General features: G+C 49.9%; 1 protein-coding gene across 4 annotated transcripts in view; it reads right to left on the bottom strand.

Moving 5' to 3' along the window:
* PPP4R3B (protein phosphatase 4 regulatory subunit 3B) overlaps nt 1–26,169 on the bottom strand; it is a 381,773-nt gene that overhangs the window by 71,211 nt on the left and 284,393 nt on the right. For all 4 annotated transcript variants that reach the window (XM_086927499.1, XM_086927500.1, XM_086927502.1 and 1 more), the window contains exon 13: nt 11,303–11,442. In XM_086927499.1, coding sequence (XP_086783625.1) covers nt 11,303–11,442 — 140 coding nt within the window. The remainder of the gene's footprint in view (nt 1–11,302; nt 11,443–26,169) is intronic.

Below are 26,169 nucleotides of genomic sequence, written 5' to 3'. Positions count from 1 at the left end.
ATGGTCTCAGCCTCTACTCAAACAGATAGTGAGGTTGTGAAGCCTGAAACAATGGATCACTCCACTCAAACAGAGAGCATTGAGGAGGAAGAAGAGTCTTCCCCCTCCCAGACACTAGGTGAGAGCCAGCCTCCTCAGGGAACTGACTCTACCCCTGTTGAAGGAACTGCCCCAGAGGTAGTCAGGCCTAGCCTGGCAGAGCCCCTGATGGCAGTGGACCCTTCCCAGGTGGGACCCAGTCTGGAGCAGGTAACCTGCACCTCTCTACCCTGCCTCAGTCAGCCCAGGGCTGAAGAGGACAGGGAGGCCAGTGGTGGACCCCAAAGGGCCCCCTGTCCAAAAGAACCCCTTAATCAGCAGATTAGGACCACTGAAGCTGGTAAACCTAGCCAAGTGAAAATAGAACAGACTCCTGAGGGATCCCCCTTAAAAGTAGTTAGGGAACTCCCACAGCTGGACACTGTTGGGCACAGCCAAACATGGGGCCTAAAAACCCCAGACCTGACCTGTCCCTCCAGTAAGCCAAACAGAGGGACTCAGCCTCCAGCTTTAGGTAGCCAGAGGCTGACCCTGAGAGCTCAGTGCATCTCAGCTAAAGAAAGAAAGGCACACATGATGGATGGTGATTGGAGGAAGTTGAGCCCAAAGGTAGAGGAGCCTCACTTCAGTACTCCATCCCAGCATCAGCCTTCTTCTTTCCCAAGACACACCAGAGACAGAGATTCCCTATGGTGGAGACCCTCAGATACCCTTAGGGTGAGGGGTTGCCTAGTGGACCATGACACAGGGGGAAACCAAGCCAGAGCTGGTCCTTCCTTATATGGCCACTTAGGTAATAGAGGCTTACCTGGACAAGGATAGCCTTATCTCCATCCGTTTGGGGGGGGGGGGGGGGGGGGGGGGGAGGGTTGTGTAGGAAGGTACATCCTGACTATGGTTGCCCCCAACTTTTTGCCCTGTGTTTTAGCTGGTTTTGGACATAGTCGACCTGGGACCCTGCCAATCAGGACCCAAGGCCTACTGCTCTCTCTTTAAAATGGATTCCATGTACCCTAGGTGCATTTCCAATTGGTACTGGGCCACCCTATCAGACCCTGTAACTCAGGGCATAGGTGTACCCAGGGCTGCCAGGGGCTGCAGCATGTATTATGCCACCCCTGGCTGGCCTCCTAAATTTGACACAACTGGCTGCTTGACAGCTGGGGCAAAGTCGTGTAATCACCCTTTGCTGTAGATATAGTATACCTATATCTAACCCTAAAATGGACACACAGATTCCTATCAGTCACTCCTATGGCAGGCCTTGACAATCCTGAAGGCAGAGTGCTTGGAATCGTGTGAGATGGTGCTCTGGCATGAGCTGAGCCTGTCTGAAGCTTGCGGAACCAAGTCCTAATAGCTGTTCCATGATTTCGCATACCATATACTCTTAAGTGCATTATAAACCTCGCAGTTAAATGCTATCTTTGGTATTGCTTTATCAAAACATGTCGAGTAAGGTGTCATACGAATTGGAATACTAACCCCTCGCCAATTCTGGCGACGGGGTTAGCATTCCACCCTTCTAGAGGGACACGACATGTATGTGACTGTGAACCCCGGTTAAAGTTAACTGAAGCCTCAGCTCCACAAAATGGATGCTGCCACCACAGACACGAGTCTGACCCCCTGCAGCTGGGAGTCCTTCCAGCGAGGGGAGCCTGGACAAAGGGTTTCCTGTCAGGGGCGGTGCTAGCACCGTCCCAGACATGGTTTTGTGTATCCTGGGTAGGCAGGGCTTTTCAGGAAGGTGACTGCTGAGTGGCACCCCGGTGCTCACTACGCATAGGCCAGTCAGAACCAGTTCCAGGGGCACACCAGCCCCTGGCCTGGGGAAGTCCGGCAGGGGAGAGGGGTGTAACCACCCTCCTCCTGGTCCCACCCATAGGCAGGACCTAGTCACCGGGTCAGCCCCCTTTTTTAGTATAAAGATAGGAGCGGGCCCCCTGTTCAAATTAGATCATCTTTGGAATCAAGACACGACTTTCTACGAAAGGACATCAAGATTTCTTCCTCAAGATTCTCCCTTGTGGCTAAGGAGTAGTCACCCTGCATCAAGCGGGCACCATCCTAAAGAACCACTGCGGTCTGCTGCAAGTCCTTCATCACGAATCCGACGACCCAGCTCGACGAGACCCGGCTTCCCTGGCACCTCTGACCTCTACTCACCTCTACAGCAAAGCTGAGAACCGTGAGTGCGACGAGACCTCGAGGGACCGACGATCGCCAAGACTGCACGACATCTTTACTGCAAGCCCACCGTGTCCTCCACTGGTGAGTGCTTTGGGGTCTGAGAAGCCCCGACCCTGCGCAGCTCCAGCACCCAAGGTCAGCCTCCCTGCATCTCCACGATCTGCGTGGGGCCCTTCTGCTGTTTGCTGTGCACCGCGTTGTTTGGCTACTAGCCGGCTGGCTTGTGGCCTTCTGAACGACGCCCGACGACATCTCTGCTGCTGGTCTGGTTGCTCCAGGCTGGCCCTTGCTTCCTTCTTCAAGAGAGGCACCCCGGACCCTCCTGGTCCACTCCAGACGCCATTTTAGGTCCACCGCGTGGGCTTGAATTTGCCAAGGCTTTGTTGCCCAATCCTGGGTCCAGCGACGCCGACAGCTTCTATCTTCGTGGGACAGCTCGATCCTCCATCCTGGTCGCCGACAACGCCTCCTGGTCCGTGAGATCTCCGAGCACAGCGTCACCCACTCACCTTGTCGAGGTGGCTACCATCCGGTGCCCTCCTGGTGCCCACTGACTACTGGCTAGTAGTCTCGAACTTGGTCCCCTCTGCTTTCAGGTGTCATCTATCTTCGAGATCCAGGCTTGGATCCAACTGAACTTTCTTCACTGGTCACCGGCCAGCATCTTTTCTTCCGGCTCCTGGTCCGTCTACGAGGATTCCCGACGTCTTTTCAGACCTATGCAGCTGCAGCCCCTGGGCTAGGTAACTTCGGCATTTCGGTGCCCCAGCATAGCCTCACTATCTACGGGTCAGGATCCACTGTCGTTTTCTCCCTACCAGGTCGGGTTCGCCCGAGAACACTAACTTTGCAATTTCTAGCTACCATAGACTTTTGTCTCGCGTGAGAGTGCACACACTGCACCCGAGTCCCCTAGGCCTCCTAGAAGTAATCTAACGATTCCCTAGTCAAGTCCTAGCGATTCCAAAAGCTATTAGTACTGTACTTACCTGCTAGTAATTTCGCATTCCACTTTCAGAGTATATGGTTTTCCGTGCCCCTCGGGCATTTGTATATACTGTGCTAACTTAAGTATTTTTGTAAGAGTTTTGGTTTGTGCTTAGTACCCTGTCCTCATAAAGAGTACAGGGCTGTTGTGATCTTTAATAAATAACTGTTTATTTTCATAACACTTGTGTGGTGTCCTTTCACTTGGTGTTCAAGGGGTATATGTGGTATAACAGCTGGCTTAACACGCCCTCTCGAGTCTTTAGCCTTAGACTGCTCGTATCCACGCTACTAGGATAGCTGGTCTATAAGGTTGACTTACAACCAATCATCAATAAGGGTTGCTGGACTGATACATAGTGTTCACTAGAATAGTGAGCACTGCATATCAGGCCACCTTCTCACAAACATTACCTCTGCATTCCTTTGCATCTCGGTGGAAACAGTCAACTCAGACCACAGATCTCTGCCCTTCGTGTCCACACAAACAGGAGTCAGTGGCACACTATGTTTGAGTGTCAGGAGTATGCCAAACCAAGAAGAAAATGGCTCAAGAATTTGTGTTGTATGTTGGGGACTAGGTACCATGTTGAGGCACTCCGTATTTTAATGTCAGACTCACGCTCACTCTATGTTTGCACTCTTTCAAAATTTCTATCGTGGGCCTGGCGCATTAGGAGCAATAGGCTTAAAGAAAATGTTTAATCTTCTTTTTAACCTAAACTTTTATGAAATGCTTTTTTTTAATGAAAAAGCAAGGTTTTTAAATTCTAATGTAATTAACTTGTTGTACTTTTTTCATTTTCAAATGAACTTGTGTATATTTTTATTATGAAGCTTTTATGATAATTTTTATTGAAATAAAGCCTTTTTGACTTGACAGTATTAGATTCCTTACCTTAGAATACATACCCCAGCAATACCAATCCCGGTGGTGGGTCTGCGAACCAATAATCACAACAAAGTCCTGGAGGACAGAAAGGCCAAAGAAGCCATCCCTCCGAACTTGGCTGTCCAGGCAGAAGTGCCTTGCGAACGTGTGCAGCGAGGCCCATGTACCTACCGGACAGATGTCCAGCAAGGGGACCCCCCCGGCCCAGGGCAGTAGTAACCGCCATGGCCCGAGTGGAATGGGCCCTCAGCCCAACAGGAGGCGGCTCCTTAGCCAAAGAGTATCATGCCTTGATGCACAACATGACCCACCGAGAGATGGCCCGTTTGTGCCCCACCCATCCCTTCTTAGCGCCCACGTAACCAACAAAGAGTTGGTCATCCACCCAGAACGGGCGTGTGCGATCCAGATAGTATGAGAGCGCACGTTTTGGGTCCAGACGGTGGAGCCGCTCTTCCTCTTTAGAGGGATGCGGAGGCGGAAAGAAGGTGGGCAAGGTGATGGACTGCCCGATGTGGAAGGCTGTGAATACCTTGGGAAGGAAAGAGGGTCTTGTCCGCCACACAACCTTGTCCGGATGGACAGAAAGGAAAGGAGGCTTGGAGGAAAGAGCCTGGAGCTCACTCACTCACTCTCCTGGCAGAGGTGATGCCAACCAGGAAAGCAGTGTTAAGCGCAAGAAGACTGAGAGGACAGTTATGAAGCGGCTCAAATGGAGCGCACATCAGGTAGGTCAGAACCAGGTTCAAGTCCCACTGGGGCATCACGAAGAGAACAGGGGGAAACATATAAGTGATGCACTTCAAAAACCTATTTACAATCTAGGACTTGAACAAAGAAGGCTGATCAGGTAGCCTTAAGAAGGCGGAAAGGGCAGAAAGGTAGCCCTTGTTAATGCCCAGAGCAGAGCCCTGCAGGGAAAGAGAAAGAAGGAAGAGGAGAACCTCAGAAAGGGGGGCAGAGATTGGATCCACAGCCTTTGCTGTGCACCATGCCACAAATCTGTTCCACCTGCAGGCGTATACAGACTTTGTGGAGGGATGCCTGGCTGCCACAATCAAATTACAAACTTCAGGAGGCAAGTTAAATGGCCTTAACTGTCGCCACTCAATCTCCACGCATGTAGGTGGAGACTGGACAGGTTCGGGTGGAGGACCGTCCCCTGCTGCTGCGACAGAAGGTCCTCCTGAAGAGGTAGACGAATCGGGGGATCGACAGACATGCTGAGTAGCTCGCGATACCAGTTTCTTCGTGCCCAGTCCGGAACCACAAGGATAACTTGGGCCCGGTCGCGTCTGATTTTCTTCAGCACTCTGGGCAGAAGTGGTATAGGCGGAAAGGCGTACAATAGACCGCTCCACTCGCAACGAAAAGCGTCTCCAAACGAGTGCCGCCTTGGAAATTCCAACGTGCAGAACTGATGACATTGCGCGTTCTCTTGTGTGGCGAATAGATCTAACCAAGGCTCTCCCTGACTGCTGAAAGAGGCCTTGCGCCATGTCCGAGTTCAGACGCTATTCGTGATCCATCATGCAGCGACAGCTGAGTTTGTCCGCCCTAGCGTTCAGGGAACCTGCCAGGTGTTGAACCACCAGGGTAACGCCCTGATGTTCCAGCCACTGCCAGAGGCGCAGAGCCTCCTGGCATAGGGTCCACGACTCCACCCCGCCTTGTTTGTTTCAGTACCACATGGCGGTGGTGTCGTGAACACCTGCACTACACTCCCCCGGACAGAGGGGAGGCATGCCTTCAGTGCAAGTCGAATCGCCTGCAGTTCCAGAAGATTGATGTGGAGCCAGGACTCCACCGGAGACCAGAGGCCTCTGATCTCCGCCTCTCCCATGTGGCCCACCCCCAGCCCTGGAGGGACGCGTCCGTCACAACTACGTGCTCCGGTTGTGGTAGGGAGAGGGACCTGCCGCTGACCCAATCGCGGTCCGTGAGCCACCACTGCAACTGTCTTGCAGTGCTCTCCGAGATCAAGACATGGTCAGACAAGTGGCCCTGATGCTGGGTCCACTGAAACTTCAGGTCCCACTGCAGAGCCCGCATCCGCCACCTGGCGTGATGCACCAAAAGGATGCAGGAGGCCATCAGCCCCAGAAGCCGCAGTGTCAACCTGACCGAGACCCGGGATAACGGCTGAAAGATCGGAATCAGAGCCTGAATATCCTGAACACGCTGTTCGGGAGGATAAACCCGAAACTGCGTTGAGTCTAGAACCGCTCTGATGAAGAGGAGCTTCTGAGAGGGACATAGGTGTGACTTCCGCACATTGATGGAGAACCCCAGCAGGTGCAGGAGGTCGGCCGTAGTCTGGAGGTGGACGTCTGGGGCGAGCCCGCCTTCAACAACCAATCGTCGAGGTAGGGGAAGACTGAAACCCCTAACCTGCGCAGATGAGCTGCGACCACGGCCATCACTTTCTTGAACACCCGTGGGGCACTGGTAAGGCTGAAGGGGAGCACAGTGAACAAAGTGCTCGTGGCCTACCGTGAACCGCAGGTAACGCCGGCAGGATGGGGATATAAAAATAAGCGTCCTGCAAGTCCAACGCTACCATCCAGTCTCCTGGGTCCAGGGCAGCTAAGACCGGAGCCAGTGCCTGCATCTTGAACTTCTCCTTCCGGAGGAAGCCGTTGACGTTTAGCAGGTCCAAGATAGGGCGTAGGCCCTCTTTGCCCTTCTTGGGTGCCAGAAAGTAGTGGGAGTAACAACCACACCCTACTACTGGCCCAGGAACCCGCTCGATGGCCCCCTTGGCCAAGAGGACCGTAACTTCCTCTTGTAGAAGGTTCAAGTGATCCCCCGACACGAGGTGGTACTGCGGTGGCATGGCTGGAGGGGTCGCCTCGAAGGGCAGGGAGTAAACTCTTCAGACTATTTGCAGCACCCACTTGTCCGATGTGACAGTTCGCCAGTGGAGGTGGTGATGGCGAACCCTGCCCCCCACTGGCGTCACATGGGCCTGAAAGCTAGGACTAGGAGGGTTTTGAGGCGGATGCTGCAGGGGCAGGTGTGGACTGGCCTCGCCGCCGCCACGGCGGTTTCTACGTCCACCACCGCGCTGGATGGTAGTCTGCGGCCCGTGGCTGGCAGGACGTGTGGGGGCGCCCCTTCCTTGGCCACGAAAGGAGCGAAATGCAGCCATTTGCTGGCGCAGGGACTAGAGGCCCAAGGACTTGGCCGTAGCCCTGGAGTCCTTAATGCGCTCAAGCGCATGGTCTGCCTTGTCGCCAAAGAGGCGACCGCCATCAAACGGCATGTCCATAAGGGTGTTTTGGACATCAGCCGAAAAGTTGGCGGACCTCAACCAGGCGTGGCGACGAATCCCCACCGTCGTTGCCATCGCTCTGCTCAGTGAGTCCGTGGTATCCAGCCCACACCGGATGGAATACCGTGCTACATCTCGATCCTCCGCAAGGGCTTGGGCGAGTTTAGTCCGGACCCCCTCCTGACATTGTGGCAGCACGTCCGCGACCGTGTCCCACAGAGAGTGGGTGTTACGGCCCAAGAGGCACGCAGTGTTGACTGACCGCAACCCCAAACTCAGGGAGGAGAATACCTTTTTCCCGTATTGCTCATACCTCTTGGAGCCGTCAGGAATGCGGTCTGGGACTTAGAGGCCTGGATGACCAGGCTCTCGGGGGTGGGGTGGGTGGACAGGAAGCAAGGGCAGCCTGGCCACGTTTCTATCTACAGGCGGACCTGTAGCAGGCTTGGACCAAGTGCCCAGAAGAACGTCTGACAAGGCCTCATTAAACGGCAGCAGAAGTTTAGCCGAGCTTGCCTGCGGTTTAAGTTCCTCAGTGAGGAGGTTAGTCCTCACAGCCACGACGGTTAGCTCAAGGCCCAAGGCCTTTGCAGCCCACGTCAGCACCATACTATAGGCAGCCCCCTCCTCCGTAGCTACGGTAGGAGGGGAGACAAAACCAGTGTCGGGCGAAGTGTCCAGACTACTGGAACCCCCAAGCTCACCTGTCAAGTCCTGAGAAGTTTGGCACTCACGTGCCAGAGAGTCCTCGGACTCCTCACAATCCTCCTCGCCACCCATCTCCCGATACTCAGGGTCAAAGGATGGGGCCAGGTCATAGAAATAGAAATCTCCAAGCGGCATCGAATACGGCGCCGCTCCGACACCGGACCCGAATCGAGGGTAGGACCAGGGACGACGTTGTCCTTGGACGGCGCCGGAGGTGACACCCTGGGGGACGGCGCCGGAGGTGACACCCTGGGGGACGGCGCCGGCAAGGTCCTGAGGTCGACCGGCGACAACCCGGATCCGGAGGGTCCCTGTGGTGTCAGGACCGACGGCGCCTGGGGGGCCGATGCACCCGACGGCGCCTGGGGGCCGATGCACCCGACGGCGCCTGGGGGCCGATGCACCCGACGGCGCCTGGGGGCCGATGCACCCGACGGCGCCTGGGGGCCGATGCACCCGACGGCGCCTGGGGGCCGATGCACCCGACGGCGCCTGGGGGCCGATGCACCCGACGGCGCCTGGGGGCCGATGCACCCGACGGCACCGACCTCCTCTCGAACCGGGACCTCGAGCGGCGCGGGCCGACTGCCGGAGCTCGAGTCGCCTGCGGGACTGCTCCCGTCTAGCTTTGGACGTCAGGGCCCGGCAGTCGGAGCAGGACTGGTCATCGTGGTCGGGGCCCAGACAGGGAAGACACCGGCGATGGGGGTCGGTAACCGACATCAGTCGGTTGCAGTCGACGCAGGGTTTGAACCCGGGCATCCCTACCAGCACCGGAGTCGATAGACTTCGAAAAATGATCAAAAAGGATTGAAAAAGTTAGTCAAAAATTGACTAAGGGTACAACTTTTTCCGGATCTGCGCTTGCTGGCGCGGTAAAAAGAACCGACGTCAGCGCGCGAGGGCGGCGTCTAAGTACTCCGGCGACGTCACTCCGGCACCAACGACGCAGACGACTGACGGAGAGCCGCAGACAACACCTACCAAAGCGCAAGGGTACCGCTACGCAAAAGTTTCCGGATCCAGTCTGACGCCTGGGGATATTCTAAGGTAAGGAATCTAATACTAACTGGTTTCTTTCAGGTCTGCAAAAACAACTGGAATACAGCCAGAGCAATTTGGCTAACTTTAATTCAGGCATTCCATCAATCACCTTATTGTTGCATCACATTACTATAAACCACGGATTTAAAGCCCAGAGAGGCAGTTCCAGCAGCTGAACTCTCCCTATTCAACCTGTCGGATAAGGATCTGGAGCACACCCCACAAAGGGAATCCAGACTAATTCACACGAGAGACCTGGATTGATACACACGAAGAAGTTCCCTTCATTTCTAGGGACAACCATATAAAAATGTGCTTTTTAAGATGAAATATATTTTGGCTTGTAGCCAATTTTTTCATTTTTTAGATTGACGTGGATCAGGCAGCTTTTTGGGCAAAATCTTGCAATAACAAAACACGGAACGAAAGCCAAAAAGCTGGCAAGCCAAAGCCACACCTACAGACTTTCCCAATGCTTGTTTCTTCAATATTTGTTTCAGGGCTTAAATACTTAATTTTCAATGACATTATCTTTCTTCATCTAAACAGCAATACAGTTACATTTCTACTGAGGTAATCTGACATGTTGGCTTTCATTAAACACATTTATAAGTGGCTAGCTGTTTGCCATAACAGGTACTTTGCAGTTTCACTGCTTGAACTAGGCATATGGTCTCTGTGACTGGAATGATGTAGCTTCATAACTTGAAGAGTGTATGCTGGCGGACTACCTGATTAGGCCGTGTGTGTGAATTTGTCGGAGAGCAGTTCCGCAGCTCTACACCTTTAACTAGGAGTAGTTTAAAGTTTGCAAGGGAAAGTACTTCGTGAAGTTTAACAAAAAGAAAAAAACACTTTTAAATCCCTCACTAGTTCAAAGGAGAAACACCTAACCAGTTGCTTTTAGGGAATGTAGAGCAGGTACATTGTTTTCTGTGAATAAACGGTTTAGAACGCTTTGTGACTTTAAGGCTAACTCTACTCTAACAGAATAATCTTTCAAAATCTGAAAGAACTATTCATATCCTTCAGTTCTGAACTGTGGAAGGACATGTTGATTGTAATTTGCAGTGGCTGAAGACTCATTGCAATTGTTATTAATGATGTTCAAGCTGTTTTAATATGATCAATGCATTTACTTTAGTCAAAGGTTAACCAGAGTAAACCAGAAACCTTAAATAAACTCACCTAGTGCAAACATCTCTCCAGTAGGACAAAAGTACAACAAGAGCAAATGTTATCCCAAATCCCAATACCTAAGTTAGTAAAGCCAAAGAAAGAGAAAGGAGGCAGGGTTGACAACACAATCAGAGAATGTGAGATGCAATAGAACAATAAATAATCGACTGTTCTTGGTTTCACAGGCATCCTTCCCACGGATCCCAACTTAAAACCCAAACCCATCCCCTCAATCAGTCACACTGCTTGCCTGCAGTAGTTATCAAGCAGCACTAATGGTGCCATGAGGTGGGCTCCTAAGAGCATCCGATCGCTGCAGAGGAAGATGGATGTCACCAGAACCCATCAACAGTGGTGCTGGCGGAGAATGCTGCAGAACAATTCAAATGGCAATACCAACTATCTGTTCCAGCAAAGGAGCAATGTCCTGGCACAGACCACAGGTCCCATAAGCCAGGTGTTTTAATATATCAACAAAGATGGTAGCACAAAACTATTTAACCACTTGATTTCTGTAGCATTTCAGTTGGCAAAATCTAGTTTTACAGAAGACAGACACAGGTGATAAGTCCAGTGCTACATTTGAGACTGTGGTGCCCACAGGCGCTCATTTTTTGGAGACCAGCACTTATTTTTCCTCATCAGACGTTTATGAAGAACAAGAGGGAAAAACACAGGGGGGGCCGGGGGGGGGGGGAGGAAAATAAAGATGGAAAAATTATCATATTGGGAGAACACAAGACCTAGTTTTCATACAGACAGTGCGGACATTCAACATTATCGGACATGGGCTTCTGAACAGGGCTATGGACATTTGAAAATATGCATTAGCTAAGTTCTGTTTTGAACAACCTATGTTAAGATTAAATAAAATGTGGATAAAGCATCAATATTCAATTCACAATTCAATGCACTTAGTACAGCACTACCTTAGAATGGAGACAATAAATGTTACAGATCACTTTTAGAAGCACAACCTTTAATACCTGTTTAGTTTTTGATTCTGCCTGTCTTTTTCTTGTTCATATTTTGCCTTCAGTCCTTTAAATGTCTGAACATATTCAATTGTTTCAAGCGATTTATAAAAGTTGTCAACAATATTTACTGTAAGTGATTTTATGTCTTCCTGTAAATAAAACAAACAAAAAAGTGAAATCCCTAACTTTCAATAAATGTTTGTCTTGGTTGTCTGTACACATTTAGAGGCAAAGCAGATTCTACCAAGGTCAAACAATCATAATGCCAAATCAAAATATTAAAGCACACTTTTACTGCGTCTGACTGTGGTCATCAGTTAAATGAGTTACTTAACTTTATAAGTTGTTCTTCAGCATCAGTACGTTTCTATACATTTACATCTTGTTTGAATCTGTCCAACTTAAACTTGTGAAACTCTAGCAAAACACATGACATATGTCTTTAAACGAGATCCACAAAGGCGCTCTATTCTGAAGTCAGATGAGCGCATTACCCACACCTACCTAACCTGCAGTTATCCCTTCTAACTAGGTATAGATTCAAGGTACATCTGACATAATTCAAAGCAATAGAAAACTTGTGGGGTAGGAGGGTTGGGCAAAGAGTTGCAGCATCACCAGAAGAAAATGGCTAGCAATACTTGATCAACAGTTGCATCAGCTGGAACATAAGCATACACAGTCATGTTTCTGGTGAGGAATAATTTCTAGACACTGAATTTGAGATTATTAAATGCACCAGAGGTCTGCACCCTAGAGACTAGACTTAGGGTTTTAAAACCTAGGGTAAAAGAAGTCTTTGAGGAAAAAAACAGCTTTAGCTTCTTCTTGGCCTTCATCAGCAGCACACTTAATAGATTTGGCAAGTGGATAAAGTGCATTTATGATGTGTAAAGTACTTGCATCTGCCATTCTGAGCTTATAGACTCAATGTCTGTTAGATCACATATCCGGATTGTGGCAGGCAAAGTATAAATTACTTACCTGTAATCCTAGTTCTCTTCCAAGGGTATACACATGACTGTTATAAGCACTGAATAATCCCGCCCACGTGCAGGACCCCGGATCATATACTAAAATACATATATATGTGTATGTTTAGCTAAAAAGAGTAGCCTCAAACATACGTGTATACATATATAAACATGCAGCTTACCATAATGCAAATAGGCTAATGTTGATATTAGTTGAGTTTTTCATTAAACCGAAAGCAATTCCATATATCATTTCTGTAACAGAGAACATGCGCTCCAATAATGTTCCAACTCAGCCCTTTATTTTCAGAGAAAAAGGCAAGTAATAGATAATTAGCCCTTAGGCTGCATAGATGAAAAAACGTAACACAAAATTGCCACTCTGGCTTTAAGAATTCCATAAACCTGGAAACGGTGTCTTTATAACCTCCAGGAGCCCCATGTTCCCATCATGCACCACAGGTGACCGTTAGGTCAGGTCTTTTTTACGGTGTACTAACATGTAGGAATCAAGAAATGAGGTGTAAAAAGCTACTATACTGTCAATATTCTACCGGGGAGGCGGGAGGGTTGCTTATGACTGAGTATACCCCTGGAAGAGAACTAGATTACAGGTAAGTAACTTACCCATCTCTTCCAGGGGGTACTCCTCAATAGTCATAAGAACCGAATAGTATAGCAAGCTCATACCCACGTTCACACAGATGAATAACAGTATAGATCCATCAAAGAAAGCACTCTAAAGATAAATTATCCAAACAGATTCCTTAATGAGGCTTGCCCAAATGGAGCATCCGGCTGTGTGTCAAAGTCTAAACAGTAATGGTGAGTAAATCTGTGCACTGATCGCCACATGACAGCTTTACAAATCTATGCAATAGGTACAATCCTAAGGAGGGCCGTGGTTGAAGCCTTTCCCCTGGAAAGGAGAAGGAGCCTTTAGGTTGCCAGGAAGGAGCTTTTTGGCTAACTGCTAGGACAACGCAATACATGAGACTGCCCATATAGAGATGGACTGCTTGGAATCTGCACACCCAGTATTTATGAAGCCATAGCTTACAAACAGGCAGTCTGATTTCCTCAACGCCTTGGTCTTGTCGAGGTAGAATTTCAGAACCCTCTTAAGGTCATGGGAATGGCAAGGATCTTTTCTGTAGACAGAGTGATGGACTGGTTAGTGTGAAAATCCGATATCACTTTAGGTAGAAAACATGGATGAGTTCTAAGGATCACCCTGTTTGCATGAAAAATAATATAAGGCTCTTTGCAGCACAAAGCTTGAATCTCACTCACACTGCGAGCAGAGGTGATGGCCACTAAGAAAGCTGCCTTCCATGACAAGTGCAGCAGAGAGGCTTTGTGAATAGGTTCAAATGGGGACCCCATTAATCTAGCAAGAACTATGTTAAGCTCCCATAGAGGAGCTGGAGCTCTGATCAGTGTGTAGACCCGTTTCCACCCCTCCAAGAAATCCTTAACCACAGGAAGTTGAAAAAAAGGAAACTTGCATAGGAGATTTTCTGTGTGCTGTAATGGACTTTAATAAAAGGAATTTGAAGGCATGATTTAGCCAAGTACAGCAAATATGGTAGGATCACCTTCTCTTGACCCCGAACGGGATCCTGACCATTATTAATGCACCATAAGTATAACTGCTTCCATTTGAAAGCATAGGATTGTCTGGTGGAAGGCCTTATGGCTTCTTTAATTAGGTTGATTCAGTCAGATGAAAGATCTAAGTGCTCGTACTGGAGGACCTCAGGAGCCATGCCGTCAATCGTAGAGATGAGAGATCGGGGTGGAACACCTTCCCCCGTTCTTGGATAGTAGGTCTAGCCAGCATGGTAACCTCCTGTGTGGGACTTCTGATAATTGCAGAAGGTCTGGGTACCACTGCTGGCGAAGCCACTCTGGTACGATTAGTATCATCCTGGTCTTGGCCTTATAGAACTTGTTGATCAGCAGGGGGGCGACCAGTGGAAAAGCGTAAATAATGTCTGAGACCACTTTATCAAAAGCGCATTCCCTCTCGACCCTGGTTGGTGAAACTGTGATGCGAAGGCGGGGCATTTTGAATTTGCTGTGTCTGCAAACAGGTCTAGGTCTGGAACTCCCCATTGGTGGAAGATGAATTGTGTGACCTTGGTGTTTAGCACCCAGGTCGTAAGCTTCGACTGAGTCTTGACTTAGGGAGTCTGCCTGGACGTTGAGAGTTCCTGGGAGATGAATTGCCAAAATGGTTAGATTTCTTGCGAGAAGCCATTTCCAGATGGCCTGAGCCTCCAGAACGGTCTCGACCAGGTTCCCACCGTTTGTTCAGATAATACATTGTTGTGGTGTTGTTCATCTGAATCAACAGGGAACATAAGCGGAAGGAGGGGAACAGTGATTTGAGTGAGAGATGTACTGCTCTCAGTTCTAAGAGGTTGATGTGGTACCCTTGTTCTTTCTCGGACCAGAGACCTTGAACTTGAAGAGGACCCATATGAGCCTTGCAAGGAAGCATTCCGCGATGGCTGTCTGACTGGGAAGGTCCTGGTGAAAAGGAACTCCTTTCAGCAGGTGTGCTTGTTTCATACACCATTTGATGGAATCCTTGGGTGACTGTGGGAGACACACAGGGTGCTACCAGCGGCCCGATGTCTGCGACCGCTGATCCTCCAGAGATTGCTACAGAGGATGCATGTGTAGTCTGGTGTTTGGGACGATGAAGATGCAGGATGCCATCGAGCTCATAAGTGAGGACACTTGCCTGCCTCTGGGAAGTTGAGAACGGAAGAGATTGCTGCACTTTTTCGTGAACTGAGGCTAACCTCTCCTCCGAAGGACACATGCTTGCTCTTACGGTATCCAGAGAAGCCCCCAGGCAGTGGATCTTTTGGGTCAGATTGAAGAGCAACTTCTTGTAGTTTATTTATAGGCCCAGATTGCTCAGCCCTTGCATGCAGAATGAGAGATGATTCTGAAGCCGAATGGGTGATGAGCTTTTCAGCAACCAGTCGTCCAGGTACGGATAGACAAAGATCTTTTGTTTGCAAAGAAAAGCCGCTACTACTGCCATGCATTTTGAGAACTTTCGGGAAGCTGATTTGAGCCAAATGGGAAAACGTTGAACTGGAAATGTCGACGTGCTATTTGGAATGCAGAAATTGTCTGTTTTCTCTAAAACCAGATATACCTCTGGCGTGATTTGCACAATATTGATGCCAGGAGAAGACATTTCCCTTGACATTGACTGTATGGACCTCGACGTCTATCTCGGCCTTAGCAGCACTTCCCCCGTTGTCGCCGCAGGATTTTCCTCTCTCGATGTCGAACGTGACCTCTCGCCAACGACACAGATTGTGCCACTCTTGATGTTGACAGCTTCGATGGTGAAATATTTATGGACTCATGCCTGTGTGATGTCGACCTCCTCGACCCATAGTCTTCAACATCGACCTCCTGTATGCCTGCGGCGGCGTCTTTGACGCAGACCCTCTCAACACCGACCATACTGTCTCAACGTCAGTGGTTGTTTCCTCGACATGGACTTGGATTTCTGGAGACCAACATACTTCGAACCTGAAGTATTATGCCTTGACGTCTACTTCTGTTTCGGCGACGGAGGCTCTAGCTGCTTCGACGGCGATCTGTCCTTCAACGTTGTAGCATGCCTTGCCTGTTTTTCCGACATCGATCTTGATGATGAAGGTGAACAATACAGCATCTTCTTCCTTCTTGATGCTGGGGAGGCAGAACAATGCCTGAGAGGAGGGCTCTTTAAAAGCAGAAGTTCTTCAAAGGTCACATTTTGAAGGCCCTTTTCATCTCTGAAGTAAGGCATGCAGCTTTATTTTCTCTCTGTCCCGAAGAGTTCTCCTGCAGAATTGAATTTGAATTTTGAATTTAAAAACATTTATTGAGCGCTCTTATACCAAGCGGTTTCATGGCGCTTTGGAGATTACGACCAGCAAACAGCAGCAGGAGAGGACATACTAGGTGGCAAAAGCACTAGAAAAAAGAAATGTTTTCAAATTTTTCCGGAACTCTAAATAAGAGGGTGAAGTTCGGAGCGCCAGGGGGAGGGAGTTCCAGAACACCGGTGCAAGGGCCGCAAATTTCGCCCCGCCAGCTTTCTTTTTCTTAAAGCGGGGTATGGCCAGGAGTGCCATTTGGGTAGAGCGGAGTTCTCTGCCCGGTAAGTAGGGACTGACAGCTGAGCAAATGAACTCAGGAGCAGTGCCCATCATGGCCTGGAAGGTGAGGCAGCCTAGTTTGAATAAGGACCGTTCTCTCACAGGCAGCCAGTGCAGCGCCTTCAGCAATGGGGTGGCTCGATGGAATTTGGGCAGTCCATGAATCAGGCGGGCAGCCTGATTCTGCACTAGCTGCAAGCGGTGTATGGCGTAGGCCGGCGCGCCGTTGTAGATTATGTTTCCATAATCAAGGCGCAAGAGCACCATAGCTATTACAATATTGTTGGCAATAATAACATCTGTGTGGATTGTGTGAGGATGGTAAGCATACAATACAGACCGAATGTGGGTCTGATTTTGCCTTTTTCTTCCCACAGTAGGGACATTTGTTTAACAAAGCTGGCATTTCGGACAGAAAATATTTATTAAAAAATGTCAGAAACAACTGAAGAAGTTACCAGCAGTCAACATATGTCAAATAGAGATAGCTAAGGTTGAAATAAACCATTGACTAGATTAATTAAAAATTGACAAGCTCAATGCTCCAGGAGTCTCACAGAAGAAGCAGAAAGAAGAACTGACCCAAATGTCACCTGTGGTGCATGCTGGGAGCAGGTAGCCCCTTGAGGTCTTAAAGGCATGGTTTCTGGGTTCATAAACTCTTCAAGGCAGGGTGCCAATTTTTTTTGTTACAGTGACATTTTTTCATCTATGCAGCCTAAGGGCTAATTGCTTACTATTGCTTGCCTTTTTCTCTGAAAATAAAGGGCTGAATTGGAACATAATTGGAGTGAATGTTCTCTGTCAAAGAAATGATTCATGGAATTGCTTTCAGTTTAATGAAAAACTATTAATATCGACATATTAGCCTACATGGTAGGCTGCATGTTTATATATGTATGCATGTATATATGTATGTTTGAGGGTACGCCGTACTTTTTTAGCTAAACATACATATACATATACATATATATATATGAATTTTTGCATATGCTCCGGGGTCCCACACCCAGGCGAGGATTATTCAATGCTTAGGACTATTGAGGAGTATCCCCTGGAAGAGAAGTAGGCTTTTCTTGTGAGGGTCGTCATGAGAGGAAGGATACATTTTCCTTGCCCCACAGGATTTGCAAGGCTTAAACAAAGCTCTGGACTTACGGGTTTACATCATTTGGAAGAATCCCAAGGGATTCTCATGAAGCAAAGTGAACCTTTAGACCGACCATGGTTATACTGTGCAGAAAACTATTCCCAAACAAGTCACTATCTGAAACACCCAATAAAACTGTGGGGATCCCCTTGTAGTCAGTTGGAATGTGGTATAAAATCTGAGCAACTCAGGCTCTGTGGGGAATTCGCAACACCTCATCTGACAAAGTCTAAATCTGTTTGATTTATTTTTTATTGTACGCGATACTGATGCGTTAGCAATGAGCATTAGGGGTGCACAGTTCTACAACAGGAAATATTCAAGATTCAAGCATGCACATCTATAAAAAATCCAATGTTGGAGAAAAAGTTTCCTCGTCGTATGATAACCTAAAGCCAGCAAATATTACAAGCAATTGCAATTGGGAGTTGAGTGTTCAAAGTAATAGTAGGTTCACTGGGAAACATCAGAAAAACAAATTGTCATCCTTTGAAGAATGGTTGTAAATCTTCTTGATTGAATAATTCCTGTTATACGGAAAAAAGGTTAAAAAATAAATTTGTAATTACATAACCATTAAGGGAATGCCGGCTTGAGCCTGTGCACATCATTGGTGCTAATTTGGGTCATAAACTGAGGTGGATACACTGAACATGTGGCAGTAATAAATGTGTATTCCAACTTCTGTTTAACATTTACTACCACACAATCCCACCCAGAAAATGGGAAATAATTTAAAGATATGTACTGGGGAGGTCCTGGATACAATTTAGCCAGTGGTCCTAGGTGATGGGCCACAAGGCAAAGGGTTTCAATAGTGAAGCACAAGTGGTTCCGGCACCTCTAAATAAGGCCTGGAAATCGAAGGACTGGCAAGCAGAACGTTTGTGTTTTTGTTTAAATGCTGTGCCATATCTGCAAATACCCAAGTTACTATCCTTGTCATGCTTCAAATAGGCAAAGCCCAACCAAACATAACCCAACTGCACAGTAAAACAGTGTTAAACACCACCTACATACAAAAATGTAACTGCCCTCAAGTCATTAAGTCACCTGACCGGATTAAGATCAGAATACTGCAATGAGCTATAATTCATGTTGCCACAGCCAAACTATCCTGCATTTTTTAGCATGGAATTAAGCTTAAACGTTTCAAACAAGACCGCATACACAGCGAAAGGATAAAGGATGCCTAAAAACAACTTACCACTGCTAAGGCACAATTCAATAAATGACTCCAGTCTTCTAGAGAGATAAAATGATAATGATATATAGTAAAACATTTCTACTTTCGCAAAAGGAAAGAAAAAGACAGCTGGTGCTCTCTATCCATTATCCTTCCTGCCTCCAATGGGAATAGCAGAGGAACGCCAACTATATCTGCCAGAATCTAATTTTGAGAATTGGGCAGTGTGAAATGCTTAAGGTGTTAACAGATCTGCCAATGTTTGCAGAAACGAGAGTAAGTAACAATTGGGAGTTGTTTATGAACACTGCAAAGTCCTGCTAAGGAGCTGGCTTCAATTAAAAATATGGACCATATCTAGTAGAAATGAAAATAGCGTATAGTTTCTTACCTGTCGGTGTAGTTTTGCACTTGAAGACTTTCTGGATTCACTATCCTGTGCGTTATTCCTCCATTTAGTGGTTGGATCCCAAATTGTAGTCTTTTTTTCGTGGCCCAGGTAGGTGTCGACATACCACCATTTGGTGTCCTTCGTGACGTCAACGTGCTTCCTCCAGAAGCTCCTACCTTTGGTCGCCATCTTCGGATTATTTTTTCTTGTCTTGTGTTATTTTTGATTTTCATCTTATTTTCTTAAGTCTTTCTCGTTTTTAATCCCGTTCCTCCTGTCTTATCTTTCTGGTGGAGGGTGAGTTCGCAAGTGAATCCAGAAAGTCTTTCACGGGCAAAACTACACCGACAGTTAAGAAACTATACGTTTTGCAGCATGAATCTTTCAGGATTCACTATGCTGTGCATAGACTTTGTAGCAGTTTGTCCTTACTGTGGTGGCTGGGTGGAAGATGAGCACTAGTTACTGAATATGTGTTGTAAGACCTTCGGTCCCATTTGTGCTTTGTTGTTCATTTAGATATTTACACAGTAGTGCTTAGTGAACGTGTGCACTGAAGACCAGGTTGCATATTGGCAAATGTCTTGAATTGGTGTGTAGGCTAGAAACGCAATTGTTGCTCTTTTCTTCCTTGTTGAGTGAGCATGAGCTGCTCCTTGTAACAGTTGTCCTGCTTGTTTGTGACCTAGTTGTATGGGTTGTGCAATCCATCGTGCAATGGTATTTTTGGTAACTGGTCATGCCCAAAAAACTGCTGGCGAAGGAAACAGAGTTGCTTTGCCTTTCTGCACTCCTTTGTCCATTCCATATAGAGCATCACAGCCCTCCTGGCGTCCAGTGTGTGCAGCGCTCTTTCTGTGCTTGTGGTTGGTTTTTGGAAAAAAACAAATATTTGGATTGTTTGGTTGATGTGGAACCGAGACACCACCTTTGGCAAGAAGTGTGGATCTGTTCTCATTACCATCCTATCACTGTGTATCTGCAGGTAGGGCTCTTGAAGTGTTAGCTCCTGCAACTCACTTACTCTTCGTAGTGATGTGATAGCCACTAAGAAAGACCGTCTTTAGCATGACCATGTGCAGTGTAGACTTGTGAATCGGCTCAAATGGTGCCTTCATCAATTGAGTCAGCACTACGTTGAGGTTCCATGCTGGTGCTGGCATTATGTTTGGAAGTGCAATTCTTTTTGCTTCTTCTAGAAATCGTTTTACTATTTGAGAGGTGAAGAAACTTTTCACTGTTTCTCCTCTTGTGTAAGCCACTATCGCCACTAAGTGTACCCTTAGGGATGTTAGCTTAGTTTACATTGCAGTAGATGTGTTAAGTATTTTAGTACTGTTGACTCCCTTGTGATTTTTCTTTGCAGTTTCTCTCAAATGCACCACTTGGCTAGATAGCATTTACTTGTGGTAGGTCTTCTTGCCTCCCTGAGCACTGCCATTGTGCTCGGCGGTTGTTTGAGATGTGCAAAATCGAGGCCTTCAGAAGCTATGCCGCCAGGCTCAGGCTCTCTGGCTCTGGGTGTAGCACCCTTCCGTTCTGCATTGTTAACAGGTCCCTTCGTTTTGGGAATCTGTGTGCTGGTGCCTGCGCCATCTCTACTATTTGTGAGAATCATGACTACCTGGACAACTGAGGTTCTATTAGTATTAGTGACATGTTGCTGATCCTGCATTTGCTGAGTACCCTGTGTATCAGTGGTATCGGGGGGAAAAGCGTATGCAAATGTCTTTGACCAACTTATCCGTAGAGTAGTTCCCTGTGACCGATGGTCTGGTTGTCTGGATGCGAATTGTTGCCATTTTGCATTTTGGTGTGTTGCAAATAGGTCTATTTGAGGTGTACCCCACTTCCAGAATACCTTCTGTAATTCCTGTTGGTTGATCTCCCATTTGTGGGATGCAGACGTCTGCCTGCTGAGTCGGTCTGCTTCCACATTGTCCTTCCGTGGGAGTTGTAGTGCTAGTAGGTCTATCTTTAGTGGAATGGCCCATGTCCATATTTTCTGTGCTAGCCCTGATGCACAAGTTACTACCTGTGTAACAATATATCTTTAAGAGACATTAGTTAGTGATAGATTCCTTACCTTAGAATATCCCCAGGCGTCAGACTGGATCCGGAAATTTTTGCGTAGCAATACCCCTGCGCGTCGGTAGCGCCGGAATGGCGGAGTACTTAGACGCTGCCCATGCGCGCTGGCGTCAGTTCTGATACACAGCTTTTCCGTGCCAGATACGCAGAGCCATAATAGAACCAACACTGGTGCCATGAAACTAGGGCCCTGAAAGGGGATTACCTTAACCCTAGATATCGGTTCGCAGAACGGGGAGGATGGGCGCGTCGGTAAGGAATCTGTCACTAACTAATGTCTCTTACAGATATATCGTTACACAAGTAGTAACTTGTGCATCTGAAAGACACATTAGTGATAGATTCCTTACCTTAGAATGGATACCCCAGCAATACCAACCCCGGTCACACCAGAAAGTCCTGGAGGACGGAACGGCCAAAGAAGCCATCCCTCCGGACTTGACTGTCTAGGCAGTAATGTCTTGTGAACGTGTGCAGCGAGGCCCACGTAGCTGCCTGGCAAATGTCCTGTAAGGGGACTCCTCGGCCCAAGGCAGTTGTTGTTGCCGTGGCTCGAGTGGAAAGAGCCCGCAATCCCGCAGGGGGCTCCTTTTTGGCCATGGAGTAACATGCCTGAATATACAAGATGATCCACCGCGAAATGGTCCTCTTGTGTACTGCCTTTCCCTTCTTCGCGCCCACGTAACCAACAAAGAGTTGGTCATCCACCCGGAACTGGCGTGTGCGATCTAGGTAATAAGAGCGCATGTTTTGGGTCCAGACGGTGGAGCCTCTCTTCCTCTTTCGAGGGATGCGGAGGCGGAAAGAAGGTGGGCAAAGTAATGGACTGCCCGATATGGAAGGCCGTGACAACCTTGGGCAGAAAGGAAGGTCTTGTCCGCAACACAACCTTGTCCGGATGAACAGAGAGGAAAGGTGGAGTAGAAGAAAGAGCCTGGAGCTCACTCATTCTCCTGGCAGAGGTGATGGCAACCAGGAAAGCAGTCTTCAGGGTCAGAAGACGGAGAAGACAGTTATGGAGCGGCTCAAAGGGAGCACACATTAGATAAGTGAGTACAAGATTCAAGTCTCACTGGGGCATCACGAAGGGAACAGGAGGGAACATGTGTGTTATGAAACCTATTTACAATGGGGGACTTGAATAAGGAAGGCTGATCAGGTAGCCGTAAGAAGGCGGAAAGAGCAGAAAGGTACCCCTTAAGAGTGCCCCGAGCAGAGCCCTGCTGGGCAAGGGAAAGGAAGAGTAGAACTTCAGAAAGGGGTGCAGAGAGAGGGTCCACAGCCTTTGTTGTGCACCATGCCACAAATCTGTTCCACCTGCAGGCGTATACCGACTTTGTGGAGGGACGCCTGGCTGCCAGAATGATATCACAGACTTCGGGAGGCAAGTCAAATGGCCTCAACTGCCGCCGCTCAATCTCCAAGCTAGTAGGTGGAGACTGGACAGGTTCGGGTGCGGGACCGTCCCCTACTACTGCGAAAGAAGGTCCTTCCGAAGAGGCAGACGAATCGGCCGATTGACTAACATGCTGAGTAGCTCGGGATACCAGTATCTTCGTGCCCAGTCCGGAGCCACAAGGATAACCTGGGCCCGGTCGCGCCCGATCTTCTTCAGCACTCTGGGCAGAAGTGGTATAGGCGGAAAGGCGTATAATAGACCGCAACTCCACTCGCGTCCAAAAGCGTCTCCGAGCGAGTGCCGCCTTGGAAATTCCAACGCGCAGAACAGATGACATTGCGCGCTCTCTTCTGTGGCGGATAGATCTAACCAAGGCTCTCCCCATTGCTGAAAGAGGCCATGCGCCACGTCTGAGTTCAGACGCCATACGTGATCCACCATGCCCCGATGAATGAGTTCGTCCGCCCTGGCATTTAGAGAGCCTGCCAGGTGTTGGACCACCAGGGTCACGCCCTGATGTTCCAGCCACTGCCAGAGGGGCAGAGCCTCCTGGCATAGGGTCCACGACCCCACCCCGCCCTGTTTGTTGCAGTACCACATGGCAGTGGTGTTGTCCGTGAACACCTGCACTACACACCCCCGGACAGAGGGGAGGAATGCCTTCAGCGCTAGACTAATCGCCCGCAGCTCCAAATGGTTGATATGGAGCCGGGAATCCGCCGGAGACCAGAGGCCTCTGATCTCCGCCTCTCCCATGTGGCCTCCCCAGCCCTGGAGGGACGCGTCCGTCACAACCACGTGTTCCGGGTGGGGTAGGGAGAGGGATCTGCCACTGACCCAATCGCGGTCCGTGAGCCACCACTGCAGTTGTCTCGCAGTGCCCTCCGAGATCAAGACATGATCGGACAGGTTGCCCTGATGCTGGGCCCACTGAAACTTCAGGACCCACTGCAGAGCCCGCATCCGCCACCGGGCCTGATGCACCAGAAGGATGCAGGAGGCCATCAGCCCCAGAAGCCGCAGCGTCGACCTGACCGAGACTCGGGATAAAGGCTGAAAGATGGGAATCGGAGCCTGTATATCCCGAACCCGCTGTTAGGGGGGGTAAACCCGAAACGAGAACCGCTTCGATGAAGAGGAGCTTCTGAGAGGGGCACAGGTGCAACTTCGGCACATTGATGGAGAACCCCAGCAAATGCAGGAAGTCGGCCGTAGTCTGGAGGTGGCTGACTACTGTCTGGGGCGAGCCCGCCTTCAACAACCAGTCGTCTAGGTAGGGGAAGACTGACACCCCTAACCTGCGCAGATGAGCTGCGATCACCGCCATCACCTTCGTGAAGACCCGTGGGGCGCTGGTAAGGCCGAAGGGGAGCACGGTAAACTGAAAGTGCTCTTGGCCTACAGTGAACCGCAGTAACGCCGGTGGGCCGGCAGGACGAGGTGGTGGTGGTGGAAATAAGCGTCCTGCAAGTCCAACACTACCAGCCAGTCTCCTGGGTCCAGGGCAGCTAAGACCTGAGCCAAAGTCAGCATCTTGAACCGCTCTTTCCGGAGGAAGCCGTTGACGATCCGCAGGTCAAAGATAGGGTGTAGGCCCCCTTTGCCCTTCTTGGGAACCAGACATTAGTGGGAGTAACATCCACACTCTTCTTCTGGCCCAGGAACGCGATCGATGGCCCCCTTGGCCAAGAGGGCCGTGACTTCCTCTTGCAGAAGTTGCAAGTGATCCCCCGATACGCGGTGGCATTGCGGTGGCATGGATGGAGGGGTCGCCCCGAAGGGGAGGGAGTAGCCCCTTCGGACGATCTGCAGCACCCACCTGTCTGACGTGATAGTGCGCCAGTGGGAGAGGTGATGGCGAACCCTTCCTCGCACAGGCGTCACATGGGCCTGAAAACTCTAAGAAGGTTTTGAGGCGGGTGCTGTGGAGGGAGGTGTGGACTGGCCTCGCCGTTGTCCCCGACCGCCGCCACGGCGGTTTCCACGGCCGCCACCGCGCTGTTGAACATTCTTCGGCACGTGGCTGGAAGCACGTGTGGGGGCGCCCCTTCCGTGGCCACGAAAGGAGCGAAAGGCACCCGATTGCTGGCGTGGGGCCGAGAGGCCCAAGGACTTGGCCGTAGCCCTGGAGTCCTTAAAACGTTCCAGCGCATGGTCTGTCTTGTCGCCGAAGAGGTGACGGCCATCGAACAACATGTCCAGAAGTGTGGCCTGGACATCGGCCGAGAAGTTGGCGGACCTCAACCAGGCGTGGCCTCGAACCGCCACTGTCGTTGCCATTGCCCTGCTCAGTGAGTCCGTGGTATCCAGCCCACACCGGATGGAATAGCGCGCTGCATCTCGGCCCTCCGCAAGGGTTTGGGCAAGTTTAGCCCGGACCTCCTCCGGGCATTGTGGCAGCATGTCCGCAACCGCGTCCCACAGAGTGTGGGTGTAGCGGCCCAAGAGACAGGTGGTATTTACAGACCGCAGCCCTAAGCTCACAGACGAGAACACCTTCCCGAACTGTTCATATCTCTTGGATTCCCGGACGGGCGGGGCCGACGGGAACACGCTTTGGGATTTGGAGGCCTGGATGACCAGGCTCTCGGGGTGGGATGGGTGGACAAAAAGCAAGGGTCGCCCGGGGCCGGGCGGTAGCGTCTGGCCACGTTCCTATCCACAGGCGGACCTGTAGCGGGCTTGGACCAAGTGCCCACAAGAACTTCAAACAAGGCCTCAATGAACAGCAGCAGAGGCTCGCTGGAACTTGACTGTGGTTTGAGGACCTCAGTGAGGAGGTTAGTCCTCACGGCCGCGACGGGGAGGTCAAGGTTTAAGGCCTTGGCCGCCCTCGTCAACACCACACTATATGTAGACCCCTCCTCCGAAGCCACGGTCGAAAGGGAAACAAATCCAGTGTCTGTCGAAGTGTCAATACCACTGGCCTCCCCAAGCTCATATGTCCAGTCCTGTTGAGACTGGCACTCCTGTGCCAGAGGGTCCTCAGACCCCTCCCAATCTTCCTAGTCACCCGTCTCCTGTAAAACAGGATTAGAAGGCAGGGCCTCCTCATGGAGATAAAAATCTCCAAAGGCCGACAGAATCGGCGCCCAGCGGAGCCGTTCCGGCGCCAGAGTCGGACCGCAGAAAACATTGGGGACGGCGTCCACAGTGGGTGCCGGGGGCGACACCCGTGGGGCCGGTGAGGTCGACCGGCGATGACCCGGATCCGGAACCGGATCCAGTGAGGTCCTGCGGCGTCGGGACCGAAGCACCCGACCCGCTAGGGCCTCCAGTCGAAACTATTGGGCCCGGAGGCACCACAGAACCCGACTGAGGAGGGAGGGACCTCATGGCCATGAGGTACCGCTCTATCTCCTCCGGCGTTGCGCCGTGCCCAGGGACCCGAAGGTGTGGGGCAGGCGGTGACGCTTTCAATGGTGTCGCCTGAGCCCTCGGCCGCATCGTGCGAGCGTCGGGGTGGGTCGGAGGAACGATGACGTCTCTCCGACCTCTCATGCCTCT

Source organism: Lissotriton vulgaris, chromosome 6 (assembly GCF_964263255.1).
Source record: "Lissotriton vulgaris chromosome 6, aLisVul1.2, whole genome shotgun sequence".
NCBI classification, from domain to species: Eukaryota; Metazoa; Chordata; class Amphibia; order Caudata; family Salamandridae; genus Lissotriton; species Lissotriton vulgaris.
This window is presented reverse-complemented; position numbering and strand designations above follow the sequence as displayed.